This window comes from Rhineura floridana, chromosome 11, assembly GCF_030035675.1.
Source record: "Rhineura floridana isolate rRhiFlo1 chromosome 11, rRhiFlo1.hap2, whole genome shotgun sequence".
NCBI classification, from domain to species: domain Eukaryota; kingdom Metazoa; phylum Chordata; class Lepidosauria; order Squamata; family Rhineuridae; genus Rhineura; species Rhineura floridana.
In genome coordinates, this window is record NC_084490.1 from 71,425,569 (window position 1) to 71,447,845 (window position 22,277).

The window sequence follows — 22,277 nt, forward strand, 5'->3', positions numbered from 1 at the left end:
TGTCACTTGTCTCCTGTGACATTTTTCTACTAAAAATCTTAGTCTACATGATTCATTTTTGTTCAACAGAAAGGTAGATTGAGAAAGTAGATTTTGGCTTAAGTAACTCATGTACAGTTCATTTTGCTTATTCATACTCTGGCTGTGCTTTCTTCCACTGCAGGGATGTATTGTGGAATTCTTGTATTTCATTGCTAACCACCTCGCCTCGTGTATTGAGGGTGATGTTGCAGAGTCTTCAAGTGAGCAGAGTCTGTCAGGAGGAATTGCCTGTCCTTGCCCAGCTCCTTCGTTTGCTAATGCAACATGGACAGCTTCGGAGTCATATGATGACCAATGAACTTCTAGTGAAGCAGATTGTCAAAGATATGGTAGGAGGCCATTCTCAATCACTTGTTGCTCAAGCTATATTGTAATCTTGCCGCAATGTGAGCATAGTTGCTTAACTTTCCCTAGCCTGATGCACACACATTGAAGCAGACCCTGCTTCCATTTCCAGATGAACACGTACCCTCTGAGATCCAAGGCAACTTTTTCTTTCTTTCCTAGCTGGCTGGGGCTGGTAGGAATTATAGTCCAAAACGTGGAGGGCAAAAGTTAGGGAAGGCTGCTTTAAACTAGAAAAGGACAGCCCCCTCTCACGCTATTGAGAAGCAGGAGTGAGATTGAGAAATATACATCAGAGAAGAGTGAATCGCAGTGTCTAGGGTTTTGTAAGTAGAGGAGGGGTTACCAGTCGCAGGAAGGCTTACACATGTTGAATAGCCTTACAACCTGTTTATATTGATAGTGAAGAATAATATCTCTTGCAAGATTTGAGGTTGTGTTTGAGAGAATAAAATAATAAAATTACTTTCTCAGTAGTAAAAGCTGGTTAATAAAAAGTACTTAACCCAATGCAATTTTGATACTTATTTATAAATATTATATACTACCAACTCATACAAAATTATCAAGGTTGTGTACAGCAATATATACAAGTACAATAAAACTTCATAAAAACAATATAAAATAATCAAGAAAGTTTAAATAGCTGCGAGGTGCCTGAATGTTACAAAGAAATGTTGCAAAACTCCAAGCAATAACATCATTTTCTGATTCTTAGGTGTTGAAGAGTGGTGAAGCTCAAGAGCAGTGGCTGACAGACCTCCATTACTATTTCAATATATACCTAGCCACACACACCCCAGGATCTGGTGCAGCTAACACAGTATATTAAAGAGGACAGCTGCATTTAGTTGCAAATGTGTTGTTTCTGTTTTGGTCTCAATGCAAAATGCCAATTTTCTGCAGAAATTAAAGTACGTTTCATTAAAATAATTTTTTATGTAAAAAGCTACTTTTCTTGTATTTGTATAGGAATTTAAAAGCAGACGGTCCTGGGCTGCTTAGCACAGTCATTAAGGGCTAAACTAGACATAATGTTAAATGCATATTTGCATTTCAAAGCTTTTTTGAAAGGTGAATAACATCAGCTGGGAAGATTGTTAATTATTGGAATTGCATCAGGTGGAGAGGGGAAAGTTAACTTTCCTCCTGCTGTGTTCCTGAGGAAAATCCCTTGTCTAAAGCTAGTGCTAATGGGGAAGTTGTAGCTGTCCTATAAGCACTCTGGGAGTAAGTGGGTGAAACAAACCTACAGATTAGGGAAGTTCACTGGGCTGCTGCTAATGCAGAAGAGAACTGTGCAGGAAGGTGCTTGCTGTACCCTTTGAAGCATGTAGGGTTTTGTTTTTTAAAAAAGTAATCTGGAGGGGAGGGGGAGTGAACACTTTTCTGGCTAGAGCTTTAGAAAGTTCCTGTGCAGAACATGTTTATGTGAACAAAGATACAAGGGTGACTGCCTTCCAAAAAAATCTCTTATGTTTTGTAACACACACTATTCTTGGTGTATGTAGTAAATATTCTTTTTGCATATTATTTTCCCTGTAAAAGTGAGGCGCGTCATAACAATTGTTTGTGAGTAAGCTAAAATTTCACAATTTTTGGCTCAAGCATAAACCCTTGTGTAACAAGCAAGGCATCTCCTCACTGAGAATGCTCATTTTCATATAACGCAGAGGTCAAGCTGAAAAGTTGTCTGAACTAGCAGAGCTACGAAACCTGTTGGATAGTTTGGAGAGCTGCAGTGGTTTAACAGAATGAGGTGACTGCATCTGTCATTATGGAGCCACTGACTTATGAGTACTTTTAAGCATTGTGTCCCGAGTGTGATTTGTTCAGATCTGCTTCTCCTGAAAAGAATAAATGAGCAAAGCACAGTAAGGATTTTTTTTCTGCAAGCCTGGTGTGAATAACCCTTTTGACCTTGTATATTACTGAATTAAAAAAAGAAAGAAAAAATCCTACTCAAACTTTGAGAAATTTGATTGTGTGGCTTTTCATTTTATTTATATGGAGAAAAGAGCATTCCAGTTGTTGCCAGTTAACTCAGTAAATTTAGTGGACGTTTAAGTTGAGTATGAACGTTTTAGTACCCTGGAACTGTTGACAATCACTTAGGTGAATATGCTGATGAAAATACTGTGAAGGTTTTTTTAATATGTCCATATATAAATGATAGGTTCTCCTTTTATGCTATAGCTTAGTCTTGCTTTCGTGCCTGGATCTGGTGTGCTTTGTTTTGACTGTTGTAGGTTCCACACTGGATGAAAACTGTCTAACTTTTCCTGTGCTCTCCAGCAGGCAAAGGTGCTGCAATCCACTTGCTGCAAAACAAAACACAAACCAGTATGTTTGACCAATGATGAGTCAAAATTACTTGACCTTTCTCCCATTAATAAACTCATATTGGGCACCAAAGCCATTTAAAAGTGCCTCATTTAAATTAAAACCATTAGATGACAAGTCTGAGGTATCACTCACATTAAGGCATGCGTACATTATCTCTATGTGCTAGTAGCATCACATTTGGTCTTTATACTAGTTTATCTGGTTCAAACTCTGTTCTGTGTGTCTGGGGGTAAAAGCAGCCATTTTATAGTCCAAGATCCTACTTAAAGTAGAAATGCAACTCCTCACCTCCCTTTACATTTTTAAATTCTGTACCCCCCAAAATAACAATTCCCTAACACAGAAAATTTTTTATTTATTTATTTATTTATTTTATTTAATTTAATTTATATACCGCCCTAAGCCCGAAGGCTCTCTGGGCGGTGTACAAAAAGATAAAAAAACAAGCAATGTATAAATACAAGAAATCAAGAAAAGAAAACAAACAATAAAAGAACCAAACAACATCCAAAATACAAATAATGATGAAAATGCTATTAAAACACACTTTAAAATGCCTGGGAGTATAAAAAGGTTTTCACCTGGCGCCGAAAAGATAGTAGCGTCGGCGTCAGGTGCACCTCATCGGGGAGGCTGTTCCACAGTTCGGGGGCCACCACAGAAAAGGCCCTGGTTCTAGTCACCACCCTCCGAGCTTCTCGATGGGATGGCACTCGGAGGAGGGCCTTAGATGTTGAGCGCAGTGTCCGGGTAGGTTCATATTGGGAGAGGCGGTCCACCAGGTATTGCGGTCCCATGCCGTGTAGGGCTTTATAGGTCAAAACCAGCACTTTGAATCTAGCCCGGAAACAAACAGGAAGCCAGTGCAGACGGGCCAGAACAGGTGTTATATGAGTGGACCTTCTGGTCCGCGTCAGCAATCTGGCCGCTGCATTCTGGACTAGCTGTAGTTTCCGAACAGTCTTCAAGGGCAGCCCAACGTAGAGCGCATTGCAGTAGTCCAGTCTAGAAGTTACCAGAGCATGAACAACTGAGGCGAGGTCGTCACTGTCCAGATAGGGACGTAGCTGGGCTACCAGGCGAAGATGGTAGAAAGCATTCCGTGCCACCGAGGCCACCTGGGCCTCAAGTGACAAGGAAGGATAAAAAAGAACCCCCAAGCTACGCATCTGTTCCTTCAAGGGGAGTGTAACCCCATCAAGAACAGGATGAACATCCTCCATCTGGGCAGAGAAGGCACTCACCAACAGCGTCTCGGTCTTGTCTGGATTGAGCTTCAGTCTGTTAGCTCCCATCCAGTCCATTATCGCGGCCAGACAGCGGTTTAGCACGTTAACAGCCTCACCTGAAGAGGATGAAAAGGAGAAATAGAGCTGCGTGTCATCAACGTACTGATGGCAACTCACCCCAAAACTGATGACCGCACCCAGCGACTTCATGTAGATGTTGAAAAGCATGGGGGACAGTACCGATCCCTGCGGGACTCCACAATGGAGAGTCCAGGGCATCAAGCAATGTTCCCCAAGCACTACCTTCTGGTGGCGACCCACCAAGTAGGAGCGGAGCCACTGCCAAGCAGTACCCCCAACTCCCAACTCCGTGAGTCTTCCCAGAAGGATACCATGGTCGATGGTATCAAAAGCAGCTGAGAGATCAAGGAGAATCAACAGAGTCACACTCCCCCTGTCCCTCTCCCGACAAAGGTCATCATAGGCTGTTTCGGTGCCAAAACCGGGCCTGAAACCGGATTGAAATGGATCAAGATAATCAGTGTCATCCAAGAGCCCCTGGAGCTGGCCGGCAACCACCCGTTCCAGCACCTTGCCCAAGAACGGAACATTCGCCACAGGTCTATAGTTGTTCAGGTTATCTGGGTCCAAAGAGGGTTTCTTCAGGAGCGGTCTCACAACCGCCTCTTTCAGGCAGTCAGGGACCACTCCCTCTCTCAGAGAGGCGTTTATTATTTCCTTGGCCCAGCCAGAGGTTCCGGTCCTGCCAGCTTTCACCAGCCAAGAGGGGCAAGGGTCCAGCACAGATGTGGTCGCCCGCACCAGTCCAAGGATCTTGTCAACATCCTCAAGCTGTACAGACTGAAACTCATCCAATAAACAAGGACAAGACCGTGGTCTGGATGCTTCATTAGATCCCACTGCCATAATATTGGAGTCTAAGTCCCGGCGAATGCATGCGATCTTATCCTGGAAGTGCCTCGCGAACTCACCAAGAAACGAATGTAAACCCCCAAAATAGAATGTTCAGAACTTGGCTTATGGAAAAGTACAACCCATAACATGCGATGTGCACAAAGCAATATACTCAGTTCTTCCCTCGTGTTTTCGTCATGGTGGAGGATCTAGTATTGCAAATACTGAGAGGAGTAGGCACCACCAGATCAAGTCTGGGATGGTGTTGTCTCTTCGAGATCATTGGGACAGGTTTTCAAGTTTCCCATGTTGCAAAAGCCTCCATATAATCAGTGGAATCGATCTCTTCATCAGACCACAAAGATTCCAAAGGTTTAAGATGTGTGGCAATCCTTACTTCCCAAAGCACTAGACCGCATATCCCATCACTCCTGAGATAGGGGGAGTAAGTAATGGGGGGGGGAGGTGACAATTATTAGAAGGGGTGTTTACAGTTGGGCTGGGGTAGAGTAACAGACTCACACTGCTGCCTTGTTAGTTGTGTGGATGCACCCCAGCATCCCTGTTGTCTTAATGTTTTTCTCCCACAGCTGTACACTGACCTCTACAATTAACTGAAGAAATGGCCAAGACGCAGAATACTCTATACCCTCTTCAATGAATTTACACCTTCTCCCATGTGGTAATGGATTTGTTCAAAGATCCCCCCCCCCGGTAGAACATTCTGTGCCAACTTTCCCCTCTAACTCTGGGAGGAGGGATTCTTCCTAATCCTGGGAATTGAAGGACTGTGGCTACAATGAAATGTTGCGCCTGCTCCCCCTCTATGGAGCAGCTCCCAGCTCAGTCACAACATGCAGCAGCCTCCTTAGTGCACACCCTCTTCTCTCTTCTGCCTCCACACACCTCTACAAAGGGCTCAACAATTGGCACATACCATCAAATTCACAGCAAATCCTGCTTATGGACAGGTTCCAGCTTGATCAAATCTATGTTCTCTGGGCTGCAAGGATCAGTAAACAAACCGTCCTAAGCCAGTCTCTCAGCATTCTTCATTTCATCAATATTAGTTAAGTGAAAAAAAGAGAGATAAAAGCCTTTCCATTGGCTCCCAAGAGGGAGAGCAGCAAACTGGTGGAATGGGCCTTTCTCCATCCCAAAGATCACGTTTCATTCTACCAGCCCTTTAGGTGTTCCAGTAATCTGTCTAGCCAATCAGAACTCTGCAAAGCCCCCAACCACCTGCCCAACTTGGGTCCCAGCCTCTCACCAACTAACCATGTTTCTGCTGCTTGGTTGTCAGATCCCCTCACTTTCTCCTAATCTGACTTAGACCAGGAGTTTAGCATCCAATTATCATGAGACACAGAGTTAGCCTGGATGGTGGTGTAAGAGGCAGGCATGGCTTCCATCTCTCCTACTACCACTAGCTTAAAAACATGAGTGCCCCCCTTGCTTACATCCTTGCTTCACTTAGGTTCGTCAGCCAATTCTTCATGCTTCCCCCCCCCCAAGCTCCTCTTGGTGCATGATATTTTGTATCTGCATATTTCATTTCTCCCAGGGCACCTTCATGGAAACTCTTTCTGGCAACCCTAAACTCGGACAAGAAGATAGGTGGAATTAAGAGATGCTCTCAGAAAAAGCCAGACACCTTCCATCCTGATTAGCTCTTCACCTGGATCAAAATCTCAGTTATGGTTTCCTACAGAACGAGGAAATCAACTTCACGCTAACTCCTTTCATCCCTGGGAAAAGAAATGATGTCCCCTATCCTGCCAGGCAACCCACATCTATGTGATGCTCAGACTGCCATGATATATCATGACTGACACAAGAAGTATCCAGAAACATAATCAGTTGAGGGGTTAGGGAATGCACTGCCTAGCTCAGAAGAGGGAGTGTAGGCTTGCACACAAAACCCCCACTTCTGGTTGCCCTCCCCCAAGCTCTCTTAATTTCAGCAGTATAATTTAGGGCAGGGGACTGGTTTTGTTGTTTAACAATTGAGAGTCACAAATGATTGCTGATCTAATTCAAACTCAACCCAAAGATCTACCAGTAGATCTTGATCCAGACCCATCCCTGGTCTAACTAACTGCATGTGTTTAGTTAGTGAATAAAATAATAGGAGCAAGAAAACATTTCTTTAGGAAAAAAGATGGTAAGGTACAGTTTGAAGGTTCTAAGTCACAATAGAACTATTCTCACTGTCTCCATGGATGGAAAAGCTTTCTATGTTACACCCATGCAACCTGTATTTTGGAAAGGGCTGAATTAGGCAAATGAAATTGTGTGTCACCTGCCCCTTTGGCCTTCTCTCACTGACTGCTGTATAATAGCCAACTGTGACCAGGTGAAGGAAGACAGCCACAGGCGGGGGTTTGGCTATACAGCAACAGCTTCATCAGCTGCATTCCAGACAAACACACCAGCCCCTGTGTACACGTTGTATTCTTCAGGATCATTTTAATGTTATTTTATTGTCATTTTAATTACATATGTGTAAGTAATCTCAGTTTTTTACATTTTAATTATAAGGCAGGGCACATGCTTCAAAATAGTAACACAAACATATATACATGTTTATTCAGAAGTAAAACCCACTGTACTCAGTGGGGCTTAGTCCCTAGAAAGTATTTTTAGGATTGCAAGCTAAATGAAGATATATTACATCCACAGCAATTTTCCAGGTATTATCTGAGTCAGTGCTCCTTACTTGAGTCCTCCAGTAAATCAGCTATGAGCGTGTATGTGATGGCTAACTACAGAGTAAGTCAACTATTATCATTAACATTTATTTATTTAGTGCCATCAAATGCACATGGCGCTGTTCCGGACATTGTGATGCAGTACTTAAAATATTTCGCAGATTAATGTTGCAAGACAGGCAAACCATTATTATTGGGTGGCTGTCTACTACGTAATTTCAGATGACCAACAGTCAGTTCATCAGCTTGTATGGAAGGATTTTAGAGGGCAACTGGCAACAGCCTCTAGAGTTCAAAATCAAAACTTGAAATGAGTAATTTTGCCAAGAATCTATGGTCATGATTTGAAGACCATTTTAGCTCCCTTCTGCATGCAATGGGTGGGTGGGTAGGTAATGTTGCCTGTTTCTTTTCATCAGACATTCTCCAGACATTCCTCATCCATGTATTGGGAGCAGCTCGCCTGACAATGCCATTAATGCACATTACAGTAATCCAGAGTAGAGGTTACCAGTGCAATGACAACAGTGGTCAGGCTATCCCAGTCCAGAAACGGCCGCAGCTGGTAAAAGGCACTCCTCGCCACTGAGGTCACCTGGGCCTCTAGCAACAAAGCTGAAACAAGCAGCACCCCCAGACTACGGATCTGCTCTTTCAGAGGGAGTATGACCCCATCCAAAGCAAGCAACTGGCCAATTATCTAAACTCGGGAACCATCAACCCACAGCATCTTCACCTTCCTAGGTTTCACACTCAGTTTATTGGCCCTCATCCAGCCCACTACCGAGTCCAGGCACCGGTCCAAGGCTTGCACAGACTCTTTTGATTCAGATTTTACAGAGAAATGGAGCAGGGTATCTTCAGCATACTGCTGACACCTTGCCCCAAATCTCCTAATGACCACTCCCAAGGGCTTCATATAGATGTTAAACAGCAGGGGGGACAAGATGGTACCCTGCGGCACCCCACAGCACAACTGCCAGGAGACTGAAAGACATCATCCAATGCTATTGTCTGAAACTGACCTAGAAGATAGGATCGGAACCACTGTAAAACAGTGCCTCCATTACACATCTCATCAAGTCGGCTCAGAAGGATACCATGGTGAATGGTATCAAAAGCCACTAAGAGATCAAGTAACAGGGTCGCACTCCCCTCGTCCTTCTCCCAATAAAGGTCATCCATCAGGGCGACCAAGGCTGATTCAGTCCCATAACGAGGCCTGAACCCAGACTGGAATGGGTCAAGATAATCTCTTTCATCCAAGAGTACTTGCAATTGCTATGCCACAACCCTCTCAATCACCTTCCCTAAGTATTTGCAACTGGTTGGTAATTGTCACAAAGCAATGGGTCCAGGGTGGGCTTTTTCAAGAGTGGTCAGATCACTGCCTCTTTCAGGGTTGACCACACCCTGGATCCACTCAGTCAACCCCCCTTGGTAAGCTTTAATAAGCTGAGAAGGTCAAGGGTCGAGAGGACATGTTGCTGGCCAGATCGTCACAAGCACCTTGTCCATGTCATCAGGCTGTATCAACTGAAACCGTTCCCAAGAAGTTGCAGTAAACATGGAGCTCACTGGGGTCTATAGTAGATGCGGATGGGGCATCAAGATTGCTATGAAAGTGAGCAACTTTACCCTCAAAGTGGCTTACAAACAATTCACAGTGGGCCTCCGAAGGTCTAAAATTCCATTTTCTGGAGTTGACGTCAACAGACCCCTGACAATATGGAAAAGCTCCACTGGACAGCTACTTGAGGATTTTATTTATTTATTTGTTAAATTTTTATACTGCCCCACTAGCATAGCTCTCTGGGCGGTGTACAACAGAAAGTATATACAATAAAATCACATAAATCGGTACAAAAACATATATATAAAAAAAGGATGCGATGGTGGCAGAGAAGTGGGCCTTCTTTGCCACCCTAACTGCAGCACAGAGGGACAGTTATGTTTTACTCATGCCCAATCAGCCTCACAGCATGTCTTTCTCCACTTGCGCTCTAGCCGTTGTCCAGCCTGTTTCATTGCCCTTAGCCCACTGGTGTACCAAGGTGTAAACTGGGCTCCACAATGCCGGAGAGGGCACTTGGAGGTAACCATGTCAAGAGCCCAAAGCCCTCACTGTTCCACAGCATGACAAGGGCTTCAACAGGATCACCTGCTCTATCTACTGCAAACTCCCCCAGGGCATTCAGGAATCCTGTGGATTCCATTAGTCCTGTGGATTCCATTAGTCCATTAATCCTGTGGATTCCATTAGTCTCTGGGAGCGGACCATCTTAATGTGTTCACCATTCCTGCAAGTGAGAATCGGAGAATTGGAGCCATATCTGATTGGAGCCACTCCCTGTGTGTCGGGCCAGTGACAACTTGAGCCAGCCCCATGGTCATCATGGAGGCCATGAAGTCCCAAGCCAGAACACCAGAGGCAGCCTCAGCATGGACATTGAAGCCACCCAGGAGCATTGTTCTGGGCACCTCCAATACCACAGCCAAGATGGCCTCCACCAGCTCAGTCAGAGAAGCTGCCGGCAGCAGGGTGGACAGTACACCAGCAGCAACCCTAGTATACTGTCTCCTTGGCCCAACACCAGGTGCAGGCCCTCACAGCCAGCTCTAAGACAAAGTAGTTTCCTGGTGACAGGACCACAACTCCTCCTCCCCCCCCCTCCGTCGCTACAGCCTGTGCTGGTGTTGCACCAAGTATCCAGGTGGGCAAAGCTGGGTCAGATCAACTCCTCCCAGCTCACCCACCCAGGTCTTGGTAATGCACACAAAATCAGCACCTTTATCCATGATCACATCATGGATGAGTGTGGTCTTATTGTGTACCAATCTGGCGTTAAACAACAACACACACAGGCTAGTGGGCACAGCAGATGAGCAACGAGGAACCCATCCATGAGAGGAGTGGGAGCAAGGAATAAGGCATAGATAAGCTTGCCCTTGTCTTTTGTGGTAGTTCACCACCTCCCCATGGCTGTACTCTACCCATGATAACTGAAATTGGGGTGGCATCACCCATGTTCCTCCGTACTAAGACTCCTCCTAGACACCTGATATGGACCCAACAAGAGCCCACCAACAAAACCTACCTGAACCAGTTATCCCAGTATGCTTCTGAGAGAATTGGGAGCAGTCAGACCCAGTCAATATTTTTCACACACGGCACATCTACTCCCCCACGTCTCACACCCAGGGAGGGCAGCCTTCTGCCAGTTGCAGATTCTCACTCTGAAGGCATCTGGCGACTTTCTCCTATCATTCAGTTAAATTGAACTTTCCAAGCACTGGTAGTTTAACACAACCCTATTCATTTTATTCAGAAGTAAGTAAACCTCACCATGTTCTGTGGGGCTTACTCATGAGTGGAAGCGCAGGACTAAAGCCTTTTGTAGTGCCTTCTAACTGTGAGTTTCCAGCAATTCACTCACTTTATGTGTGTGTTTTTAAACAAGATTGGGAGAACATTATTGAATGAGCAGAGATCTAGGTTTCTGTTTACTGCTGAGGAGATACGACTTACCTGCATGCACACTCATGAGACTGAGCATAGGACTAAAGCTCTCTTAGGTGTTCAGTACTGTTAAAACTGCAGTTTTTAAGTGCTCACTATTTCTTTGCAAAGGAGGATAGGGAAAGAACCGGAACAGGTGGAGGCCACCCAACTTTTCTCCCATCAGCAGCAGGGAGCCCTTCTGAAGCAAAGTAAGACACTTTACAGTTTAGTAGGTGCTGCTTGTAAAACTGCAATGCTTAAGCGTCCACAGTATGTTTGCAAGGGAGGAAACTTGCCATGCCCTCATTGGCCATGCTCCCATAGCAGCCCCACCAAGTCTAGTGGACACCGACTCTGTTGCCAGTGCTTCATTTATCACAAACATGACTAAGTATCTATTGCTCCCATTCCCCCAGTTTACAAGGTAATGAAACTTTTTTTGCAAGTGGAAAAAGTATGCATTTTGCATGATTTAACTGCCTTTTTTATCCTGATGTTAAGATTCAAGCAATAGATCTCTGTCCCAACATACCTTTCACCCACCCATCCCAATCTCAATAATGGTAGTAAGCTGTCATAACAAAGTGCTACATAAATAAGGCAAAATCTACAGCAGGACAAAATAGTGAGCAAGTTCCCCAGAATAATGAAGAGAAACTTTTAAGCCATCTGTTGGGAATGCTTTGATTTGGATTCCTGCATTGAGCAGGGGGTTGGACTTGATGGCCTTATGGGCCCCTTCCAACTCTACTATTCTATGATTCTATGATCCTACCTATGTACAAGCATGCTCACTGTTCTCAGTTTGATTTGCAGTTGAACTTTCTTTTAACACATTACTTTTAAAGGTAACACTGAACTTCTTACTATATCACTTCTGAGAGGTAAATTAAGTGGAGTCTAATCAGCTCTAGAAACATGTCAAATGTATCTACTGAACATGGATTGCTGACAGTTCTGAACTTTTTTTAAAAAAGCCCCTCATTATTATGCATGAAGGAAAATGTACTATCAACTTTAGACAGGACAAAACTTCCCACGTCACCATTTGTTGAATGAAAGTATTGTTCTCAGCAGACTGGGCAAAATCCTGTTACTCTCTTACTCATCACCAAGTTATGAAAGGTAAATGCCTCTTGAAATGGCAAGGCCTCGGACTTCCGGGAAGGGTGACTTAGCCTGTGCCTGCTTTTGAGACGGGCTCCTGCCTCAAAAGAAGCTTATTCAGATATATCAGTCAGTTTTTTCTTTTTTTTTGACTGATTAAACTTCTCCCGGGTAGGGAGAAACGAAGAGATTAACCTCAAAGCCTATTTTTGTTGGGACGACCAGATCTCATTAATTTATGGGACGAGGTCCAGCCGACGAAGGTGGGACGGATTTTCAACAGCAAGCTCTATCTGTTAAAGCGAACGTTCATCTTATCTTCTAAGAGAGAACGCACTAACAGGCAAGCACCCTTCTTTCTATATTTTTCTTTTACTTGACTTAAATTGTTGCTGTTTAAAAGAGATTTGCCAGATTGATCAGTTTTTGACATCTCACTGGGGAGCCATAACTTCTCTCTGCTACGCACTAATTAATAGCTTATCTCTGTTTTTGTTGCAAAAAGCTGTCCTGGATTTGCATTCTAAAGATATACACAGAAGAGGGATTTCTATTCCAGATTTTTATTTTGAAAAATATTATACTGTTTTGAGACTACTCTCTTTTTGGTCTATTTTATTTTGACGAATCTGTTTCTTGACGATTGCCATTAATTGTTTCGATCCTGGGAACTGCATTTTGTTTACTTAACTATTGGAGAGATAAGGCTGTCTGCTCTGTTTATACTGTGATGTCACCAAGTTTGGAGTATTAACCCAATTGTTGCTGAAATAAGAAGTGGTTTTCCTATATTTTTCTTTTAAAATGGCAATTAAGAAAGTGGCTGAAAATCTGGAAATAACTATGTTTCAGAAAATAATGGATGAGATTGAGATAATGAAAATTGAATTGAGTAAAATGAAGCAGGAGATTAAAGATATAAGGGTCCCTGTGAGAGAGGTGACCCTGGAAGGGGTCCCTGTGAGAGAGGAGACCCCGGAGATTGGAACAGGGGTCCCTGTGAGAGAGGTGACCCTGGAGACTGGAATAGGGGTCCCTGTGAGAGAGGAGATCCCGGAGATTGGAACCAACGTGGAACAGGAACAAGATTTGGAGTCTATGGACTTTAGAAATAAAATCTATTGTTTGGAACTCAATGTTATCTCTGAAGAAATGAATGAAGATTCTAGAGATAAAGTTATCAATGGCATGGATAATCTTCTGGACTGGAATGATGTGATGGAGCCCAATATAGAGAAAATCTATGGAATTAACTGCAGCCATGTGACAATGGAAAAACTTTTAAGAGATGACCCAGTGTATTTTGAAAAAAAGAACAGAGATATGATTTTACAGCAGTATTTCAGCAACCTATTCAGAATGGATGGCAAGAAAATATTTGGGATAGAGGTAATCCCCATCAGACTCTTACTATATGACTATGGCTTTGACAGCAAGATTATTATGGAATACTGATAATGGAAGATTGGATATTGAAATTACTGGACTTAACAAGACTACTGAAGATGGAAGATGGAAAATGGAACTAATAGAGATAATAGAACAATGGCTACTGAAATTATTGAACCTAACAGATTCTGATGTGATGGATTAATTGAAATGTTTATTTTGACTATGGTTATGACAATAAGATTATCATAATTAGTAATGAGATGGATTAATCGATATGCTTATCTGGAAAAAAAAACTGATAGATATATTTCTTAAAGAATTGAAACCTCTCTTTGACTTTTTGTGGAAAGAATAAAGTAATGTTTATGAGATTTGATGATTAAGTAAGATAACTACTGGAGGAAAGTGATTTTATAATATGACTTAAGAGACAGGATTGTTATATATTATAGACTTATAACTGATTTGATCTTTGACAAATGGGAAGTCAATATTTTACTCTTTATTTTTTATTTTTGTTTTTTTTTTCTTTTTTTCTTTTTGTTTAACTATTTTTGATTTTGTTTTTTGTCTTTGAATGTTTTATGATTTTGTCTTGTATGTTTTATGAAAATCTGAATAAAAATTATTGAAAAAAAAAAAGAAATGGCAAGGCCTCCTACTGGAGTCCACTAAAAACCACAAGAACAAGGAGAATTTATTACTAGGTGAGGGGGATTACGTTGAATTAAAAATTGAGAAAGTTTTAAGGCCTTTCAAAGATGGCTGTGTGAAAGTTGTCAGGTGGAAAGAGCTCTGATAACTCTCCAAGCTATATTCAGGATGGAGCAAAAAAGAACCTTTCTGAGATTACAAAAGCCTCCAGTCAGGGCAAGTTAACTGGGAGGGTGACAATAAGCAGAAAGATCAAATCAACACTTCAGCATCAGCAAAATGAATGAATACCCCATACAACAATTTAATAAAAAGGAACAACACAACTGTATTTTAAGTAAAATATGAGATGTACTAATTTTAAATTGTAGGTACTAAGGCTTAAAATAAACCAAGTGTTACATTTTACAGAATCATCTACAGGATATCATTAAGAAATACTCATCTAAATGCCAAATGCTTATTTAATTTACTTTCTCTTGTTGAGAAATGTTTCCAATTTTTCATAGTTTACCCCAACATGTGCATGCTGTTTTGTAGCAAGCAAGATATGAACTGCAAGTCATAGCTGAATGGCATTTTTAGTGTAATTTTTATACAATTTTCATGAACCAGACAGTTGGCAGTTGTTGGGTATGTTGCATTTACTTGTTAACAATCTTTAAATCCAGTTCTGTTTAGATGGTCTTAGAAGTTAGAAACTATAATCAACAGATTTAGGATTCTTTTAACTTGACTCATGCTTTTCACTTATTTATTATTAGATAGTACATAATTTATAAATATAAAAATATGAATACAAAATACACATAGGTACATAAGACTGTAAATATTTATATAAATAGAAAATAATTAGCAGTATACATAAGAAATTATTTTCTCATCATCATCATCATTTATTACCCGCCCTGCACCCAAAGGTCCCAGGGCAATTTATATTTTCCCCAATAACATATAACTAACTTCATTGTACATTCTTCCTTGACTGCTGCCTTTTTAATAAAAACAAATAATGCTATTAGGGGGGCTTTTGCTATCACATATGTAATTTTTAATATCTGATGCCAATATGTTTTGATTTTAGGGCATGTCCAGAAGAGATTATAAATATCTGCATTTAAAGAATGATACCTCCAAGATACACCATTGAAGTTGTAGTATATTTTACTTAATCTTTTAGGTGTTAAAAAACATCTTATTAATAGTATATACAAGTTTTCTTTCAAGTTCATACAAAGAGTCAGATGTGAATTTTGTCCCACCTCTATTTCCAAATTTTATCAGGTATGTTTTCAATTAAGTCTACTTCACATTTTTCTTGATAGCAATTCCTAATTGTGTCAAAGTGCTGTATTATTTTATAAAGTTTGTACAGCATTCCTTGAGATTTTCCTTTGGGTGATGTTAGCTTTGCAAATTCAGTGCACTCTCTTAACAAAACCAGAAATTTGTCTTGCCGTGATTTTTTGTTTACTGGGGATGATAACGCTCCTTATGGGAATAAAGCCTTCCACTGAAAGGAACAGGCAGGGTCCACGAAAGCCCTTTGCCTCCTCTCCAGGGGGAGGAGCCATCCCTCTCACCAGACCGCCTGGCAGAGCAGACAACTCCTCGACCTCACACGGACACTCCAACTTTAACTCCGTTGATGAGGGAAACCTAATTGTTGAGAAAATTATTATTATTATTATTATTATTGTTGTTATTATTACATTTGTATACCGCCCCATAGCTGAAGCTCTCTGGGCAGTTTACAATAATTAAAAACATTAAAAACAAATATACAAATTTAAAAACACTTTAAAAAAAAAACAATTTAAAAACACATGTACTGAACACAAGAAGAGAAACCAAGATAGAGCAGAGAGGTCCACCAAGAAAGGGCTTATGCATACACCAAAGAAAAACAGCTGCCCCCAAAACAACAGAGCACACACAAGTGGAGAGGAGGATGTACAGCAGGGCTACACCCCCTCAGGTTGCCAGCAGAGGAAGGAGTGGCAAGTGTCATGATGTCTATCATCTTCAGTGAACAGAAATCAACGGTAAGACAAATTTGTTTTTACCCGAGGATAATGGATGACATTCCTATAGGAATATAACAGAGCAGTCTCCAAGACTCTCTCTGCCCCTTTTCCTTTCTACCTTTCAGCCTTCTGAAGGACCTTCCTATCAAAGGCTGCAGCTGATTATGAAAATGAACCAATCTTGCAGTGTCTCAAGGTGTGAGAAGGCCAAGTTGCTCCCTCCACAATGTTCCAGCACAGGAAGTCTACCCTTAAACACAGCCAAAGCCACCACACCCTAAAGGGAAACGGGCCATAATACCACTTGGTGACTGTGTAATGTCACATAGGCCTGGGCTATGGCTTCCATACTTTCCTCCCCACAGAAGGGCCAGCAAAAGCCACAAACCAAGACTCAAAAGTTCCCCAAGTCTCTGGTTCCCTCTAGATAAATGCATAGTGTCCTCCTGACATACAAAGTGCTCCTGGGAGCATAAAGGATTCTTACACAATGAAAGTAGCACTGATGGATCACTGTCTTGACTTTGGGCATGAAAGATGGATCAGGCTGTGACATCACCTTATCAGGATGGAAAAAACAGAGCCTCCAACTCTTACACCCTTCTGGCTAACGTTATAGCCATCTTAAGAGACAAAAAAATACTGAACAAGTGGCTCTTGGTTTGAATGGAGCTCCTATTAATACAGTGAGGACCCAATTCAAAACTCATGTGGAAAACTTGTCCACCACTTGGAGAGAAACCAGGGCTACAATGAAATGCTTGTAGATGGGATGTGAGGACAAGGCCAGACCACCCAAACTGACTAGAAGACTGCTTAAAAAGCCAGCTTGCATAGTAATGGTGCTGCAGCTCTACCCCTTATCCAACCCCTCATGGAGAAAACCCCAGCAAATCTGTCCTTAACTTCTGGCGCTGCTAGGTCAGCCCCAGAAGAGAAGCAGCACGAGAGAAAAAACCTCCAGGTGATTCTCCAGCAGACAAACACTGGATAAAATGACCTAATTTCAGCCATCAAGGCAGAAACAAAGGAGACGATTTAAAGCCTCATGGAAAGAGCCTACTCAGCCTTCAAAACAAACACTGTAGGCTATGTGGCAGGAACAGAAGAGAAAAACGTTAGCATCTGTAGCCAGGAATTGGGATGAAGGCTCAGGCTCCACAGGCTGTTTCTCAATTAACTGCAAAATCCACCTGGCCATAGCCAAGGAGAAAGAGAAAAAATCAGGTGCAGATCACAACTCCTCCCCTAAAAACTTTTAGTAGAAACAGCCTCAGATTTCTTATTGGCTGGTTCTACATAAACTGGAGAAAAACTGCCGGAGGAGCTCAAAGGAGGACATCCACTTCCTCCAGGGAACCTCGGTGAAGGCAAAATGCCTATTGCAAAGACCTGACACCCCACCCCAGACCAGAAGGCAAAACAGGGAATGGAATAAAAAAGAAATGGGCACATACATGAACACACATCGGGTAAATGAAGGAGGAATGTTCTGAGGTAAAAAAAATGGGCACCTTGCTGTGGCAAAAACTGTAGTAACACCAAAGTGGGAAAGGAGGAAGGATAGTAAAAAACACAAACTCAGAAAATAGATAGGAAAGGCACAAAAGACCCAACCATCACCGACCACAGGCAGAGTTACTCTGGCGAGAGGGATGACTCCTTCTCACTGGAGAGGAGGCAAAAAGCTTTAGGGCACTCAGCAACTGTAATTATTCCAAAGCAATTCAACGTCGTTTCGGCCTTCGCCGCTGCTGTTGTGTGTGTATGTGCATTGTTGCGGCCTGTTTGGGCCCTGCTGCCGGCGGTGTTGCGTTGCCACCGTTGCTGCTGCCTGTTCGCCCGCCCGCCATCGTTGTGCCACCGTCGTTGTCATCGCCGGCCCACTTGCATGCGGGCGTTGTCGTCATTGCCGGGGGGCGCGCCGTCGCTGAGGACTCCGTTGCCGCGGCTCGCGCCGTCATTGCCGTCGTCTGCCCGCTTGTACGCTGTCGCTGCTGCTAGGGGGCGTGTCGCTGCTGGGGACTCTGTCGCCGCGGCCCGCGCCGCCGCTGTCGGCCAGCTTGCATGCGGATGTTGTCGCTGTTGCTGAGGGGCGTGTCGCTACTGGGGACTCCGCTGTGACCCGTCCTGCTGCCATTGCTGCCGCCGCCCGCTTGCGCGCGGGGCGTTGTCATCGCTGGGGGGGCCGTGCTGCTGCCGGTGGACTTCGTTGTTGCAGCCTGTTGTCGCCGCCATCGCCGCCGCGGGTTGCAGGCGTTTTTATTATCGCTGACGGCTGTGCCGCTGCCCAGGACACTACCATTGCGGCTTACATCTTTGCTGCCTTCGCCGCTTTTTGTTTGCGTGTGGGTGCTGCTGTTACTGCTTGGTGCTGTGCTGCTGTCCTGGTGCCGTTACTGCGGTTTGCTTTTGGATGGGGGGCTCGAGACTGCCATCGCTGCTTGAAGAGGATTAACTAATTTTTAATGTTGTTTGTTGGGGTGTGTGTGTGGGTTAAATGTGGGGTGAATGTTTTGTATGTTTGCTTGTCTGTGTGGATTTGTGTATTTTTAACATGTGCCTGGGAGAAAAGATTCCATCCTTCGTGGGGGGGCTTTCGGGGGGCCCAATTAACGTAGTGACGGGTAATGGGAGGTATGGTGTTAGGAGGAGAACAGGCCAGGTAAGGGGAACTCGTCCCAGACAAATTGTGTCTGTGCCTTGTTCCGGTTCTCCTCATATCCACAGGATTGCTGGTTGTCCTATCAGCCAGCTCTCGGATCTCCAAGTGCTGCTTTTGAATGCCAGGTCGGTACATAATAAATCCTCACTTGTCCATGATTTAATCCTGGAGGAGGGTGCCGACCTGGCATGTATAACCGAGACCTGGGTGGCTGATCAGGGAGGAGTTGCTCTTTCTCAGCTTTGTCCACCCGGGTATTTGGTTCAGCACTGTGGTAGATCTGAGGGCCGGGGAGGGGGGGTCGCCGTGGTCTATAGGAGTTATTTTCCTCTCACCAAGCACCCTGTCCAGACGGCAACTGGTCTGGAATGTCTCCACCTTGTATTGGGCCAGGGAGACAGACTAGGAATACTGTTGGTGTACCGTCCACCTTGCTGCCCAACAGCTTCCTTAGCTGAGCTGACAGAGATAGTCTCGGAGGTGCTATTGAGATCCCCTAGACTTTTGGTACTGGGGGATTTCAACGTCCATGCCGAGGCTGTCTTATCTGGTGCAGCTCAGGACTTCATTGCCTCCATGACAACAATGGGGCTGTCTCAATTTTCTACTGGCCCAACGCATGTGTCGGGACATACTCTTGATCTGATCTTCGCCACTGGACATGGAGATGGTGATCTGGTGGTGGGGTGTTTTTCATCTACCCCATTGTCATGGACAGATCACCGCTTGTTGAGATTTAGACTCACAGTGGCTCTTTCCCTCTGCAAAGGTGGAGGATCTATTAAGTTGATCCGATCCCGGAGCCGGATGGATCCCGTAGGTTTTCAGAGGGCTCTGGGAGATTTTCCGGCTGATAGGACCGGTGCTCCTGTCGAGGCCCTGGTCGCACACTGTGGAATACGGAAATGACCCCGGCTATTGACATGATCGCTCCCGCGCGCCCCCTCCGGTGTAGAGCTCATACCGCTCCGTGGTATACTCCGGAGCTGAGAGCGATGAAACAAGAGAGGAGGAGGCTGGAGTGCAGATGGAGGAAAACTCCCAGTGGATACAACTATGCTTTGGTAAGTGCCACCAATAAGTTGTATACAAAAGCGGTAAGGACAGCAAAGAAGCTCTATTTTGCTGCCTCTATTAGATCATCTTTATGCCGCCCAGCGGAGCTTTTTAAAGTCCTGCGAGGGCTCTTACACTCTGGCCCCCACGATACTATGGAAACATCTGAGACCCGCTGCAACGAAATTGCTGGACACTTTCAAGATAAGATCGCATGTATCCGCAGGGACCTTGACTCTGATGTTGTGACAGATGAATCCATTGAAGTGTCCGGAGCCCGGCCTTGTCCTTCTTTATTGGATGAGTTTCAGTTGGTGCAGCTCGAGGAAGTGGACAAGGTGCTTGGAATGGTTCAGGCAACCACGTCTGTTCTGGATCCTTGCCCATCTTGGCTAGTGAAAGCTAGCAGGGCTGGGACCACCGGTTGGGCCAAGGAAGTGGTTAACGCCTCCTTGAGGGAGGGAGTAGTCCCTGGTAGCCTCAAGGAGGCAGTAGTGAGACCTCTTTTAAAGAAACCCTCCTTGGACCCAGATAATCTGAATATAGACCGGTGGCGAATGTCCCTTTTTTGGGCAAGGTTTTGGAGCGGGTGGTTGCCAGCCAACTCCAGGCGCTCTTGGATGAAACCGATTATCTAGATCCGTTTCAATCCGGTTTCAGGCCCGGTTTTGGCACCGAAACAGCCTTGGTCGCCCTGTATGATGACCTTTGTCGGGAGAGGGACAGGGGGAGTGTGACTCTGTTGATTCTCCTTGATCTCTCAGCGGCGTTTGATACCATTGACCATGGTATCCTTCTGGGGAGACTCGCGGAGTTGGGTGTCGGGGGCACTGCTTGGCAGTGGTTCTGCTCCTACTTCGCGGATCGTCACCAGAAGGTAGTGCTTGGGGAACATTACTCGACACCATGGACTTTCCATTGTGGAGTCCCCCAGGGATCGGTCTTGTCCCCCATGCTTTTCAACATCTACATGCAGCCGCTGGGTGCGGTCATCAGGAGTTTTGGAGTGCGTTGCCATCAGTACGCTGATGACACGCAGCTCTATTTCTCCTTTTCATCTTCCTCAGGTGAGTCTGTTGATGTGCTGAACCGTTGCCTGACCGCGATAATGGACTGGATGAGAGCTAATAAACTGAGACTCAATCCAGACAAGACCGAGACATTGTTGGTGAACGCCTTCCCTGCTCAGATGGTGGATGCTTACCCTGTTCTGGATGGGGTTACACTCCCCCTGAAAGAACAGGTACGTAGTTTGGGGGTTCTTCTCGACTCTTCCTTGTCTCTCGAGGCCCAAGTGGCCTCGGTGGCACGGAATGCATTTTACCATCTTCGTCTGGTAGCCCAACTACGCCCCTATCTGGACAGGGACGACCTCGCCTCCGTTGTCCACGCTCTGGTAACTTCAAGATTGGATTACTGTAATGCGCTCTACGTAGGGCTGCCCTTGAAGACAGTTCGGAAGCTTCAGCTGGTGCAGAACGCAGCTGCCAGATTATTGACGAGGACCAGTCGGTCTTCGCATATAACACCTGTCCTGGCGCGTCTGCACTGGCTACCTATTTGCTTCCGGGCGAGATTCAAGGTGCTGGTTTTGACCTATAAAGCCTTACACGGCGTGGGACCTCAATACCTTGTGGAACGCCTCTCACGCTACGAACCTACCCGTTCACTTCATTCAGAATCTAAGGCCCTCCTCCGGGTACCAACCCATCGGGAAGCCCAGAGGGTGGTTACAAGATCTAGGGCCTTTTCTGTGGTGGCCCCTGAGTTGTGGAACAGCCTCCCCGAAGAGGTACGCCTGGCGCCAACACTTCTATCTTTTCGGCGCCAGGTAAAGACCTTTTTATGCTCCCAGGCATTTTAATCTTCTTAACTTTTTAAATCTTTTAATCTGTATTTTAATTTTTGTAGTATTTATTTTGTTTTTGCTGTGCTTTTCGTGGTTTGTTTGTATATGTTTTTGTATTTTTATTATGATATATTGTATTTTATTTTGTTTGTTCACCGCCCTGAGAGCTATTTCGCTAAGGGCGGTATATAAATTGAAATAATAAAATAATAAATAAATAAATAAATTAGTGGAGCCTGCCTGTTCCTTCCAGTAGGAGGTGTCATCCCTACGAGAATGTCATCCACGATCCTCAGGTAAACTACACTTTCTTAGTAATAGTGCTTTCATTCTTTTAATGATCACTGTTCCTTGGATCAGGTTATGGTGTCTTTCTGAATAGTGAGAATGGTTAATAACCCCAAAATATTCTAAGAGTTTATGTGCATGGCTGATCA

General features: G+C 44.2%; 2 protein-coding genes across 13 annotated transcripts in view; one reads left to right on the top strand and one right to left on the bottom strand.

The window, feature by feature from the left end:
- The window catches only part of TEX10 (testis expressed 10), an 83,730-nt gene extending 82,395 nt beyond the window's left edge, over positions 1–1,335 (top strand). For 3 of the 4 annotated variants that reach the window (XM_061589722.1, XM_061589724.1, XM_061589723.1), the window contains 2 exons: positions 164–371; positions 1,106–1,335. In XM_061589722.1, coding sequence (XP_061445706.1) covers positions 164–371; positions 1,106–1,219 — 322 coding nt within the window. In that variant the 3' untranslated portion in view covers positions 1,220–1,335. Of the gene's footprint in view, positions 1–163; positions 372–1,105 lie in introns of those variants that run through there. The other variant, XM_061589725.1, reaches the window with a different exon arrangement.
- The window catches only part of INVS (inversin), a 220,119-nt gene continuing 198,792 nt past the window's right edge, over positions 951–22,277 (bottom strand). For 4 of the 9 annotated variants that reach the window (XM_061589715.1, XM_061589712.1, XM_061589714.1 and 1 more), the window contains one exon: positions 956–2,708. In XM_061589715.1, coding sequence (XP_061445699.1) covers positions 2,578–2,708 — 131 coding nt within the window. In that variant the 3' untranslated portion in view covers positions 956–2,577. Of the gene's footprint in view, positions 2,709–14,907; positions 15,903–22,277 lie in introns of those variants that run through there. The other 5 variants (XM_061589721.1, XM_061589718.1, XM_061589716.1 and 2 more) reach the window with 5 other exon arrangements.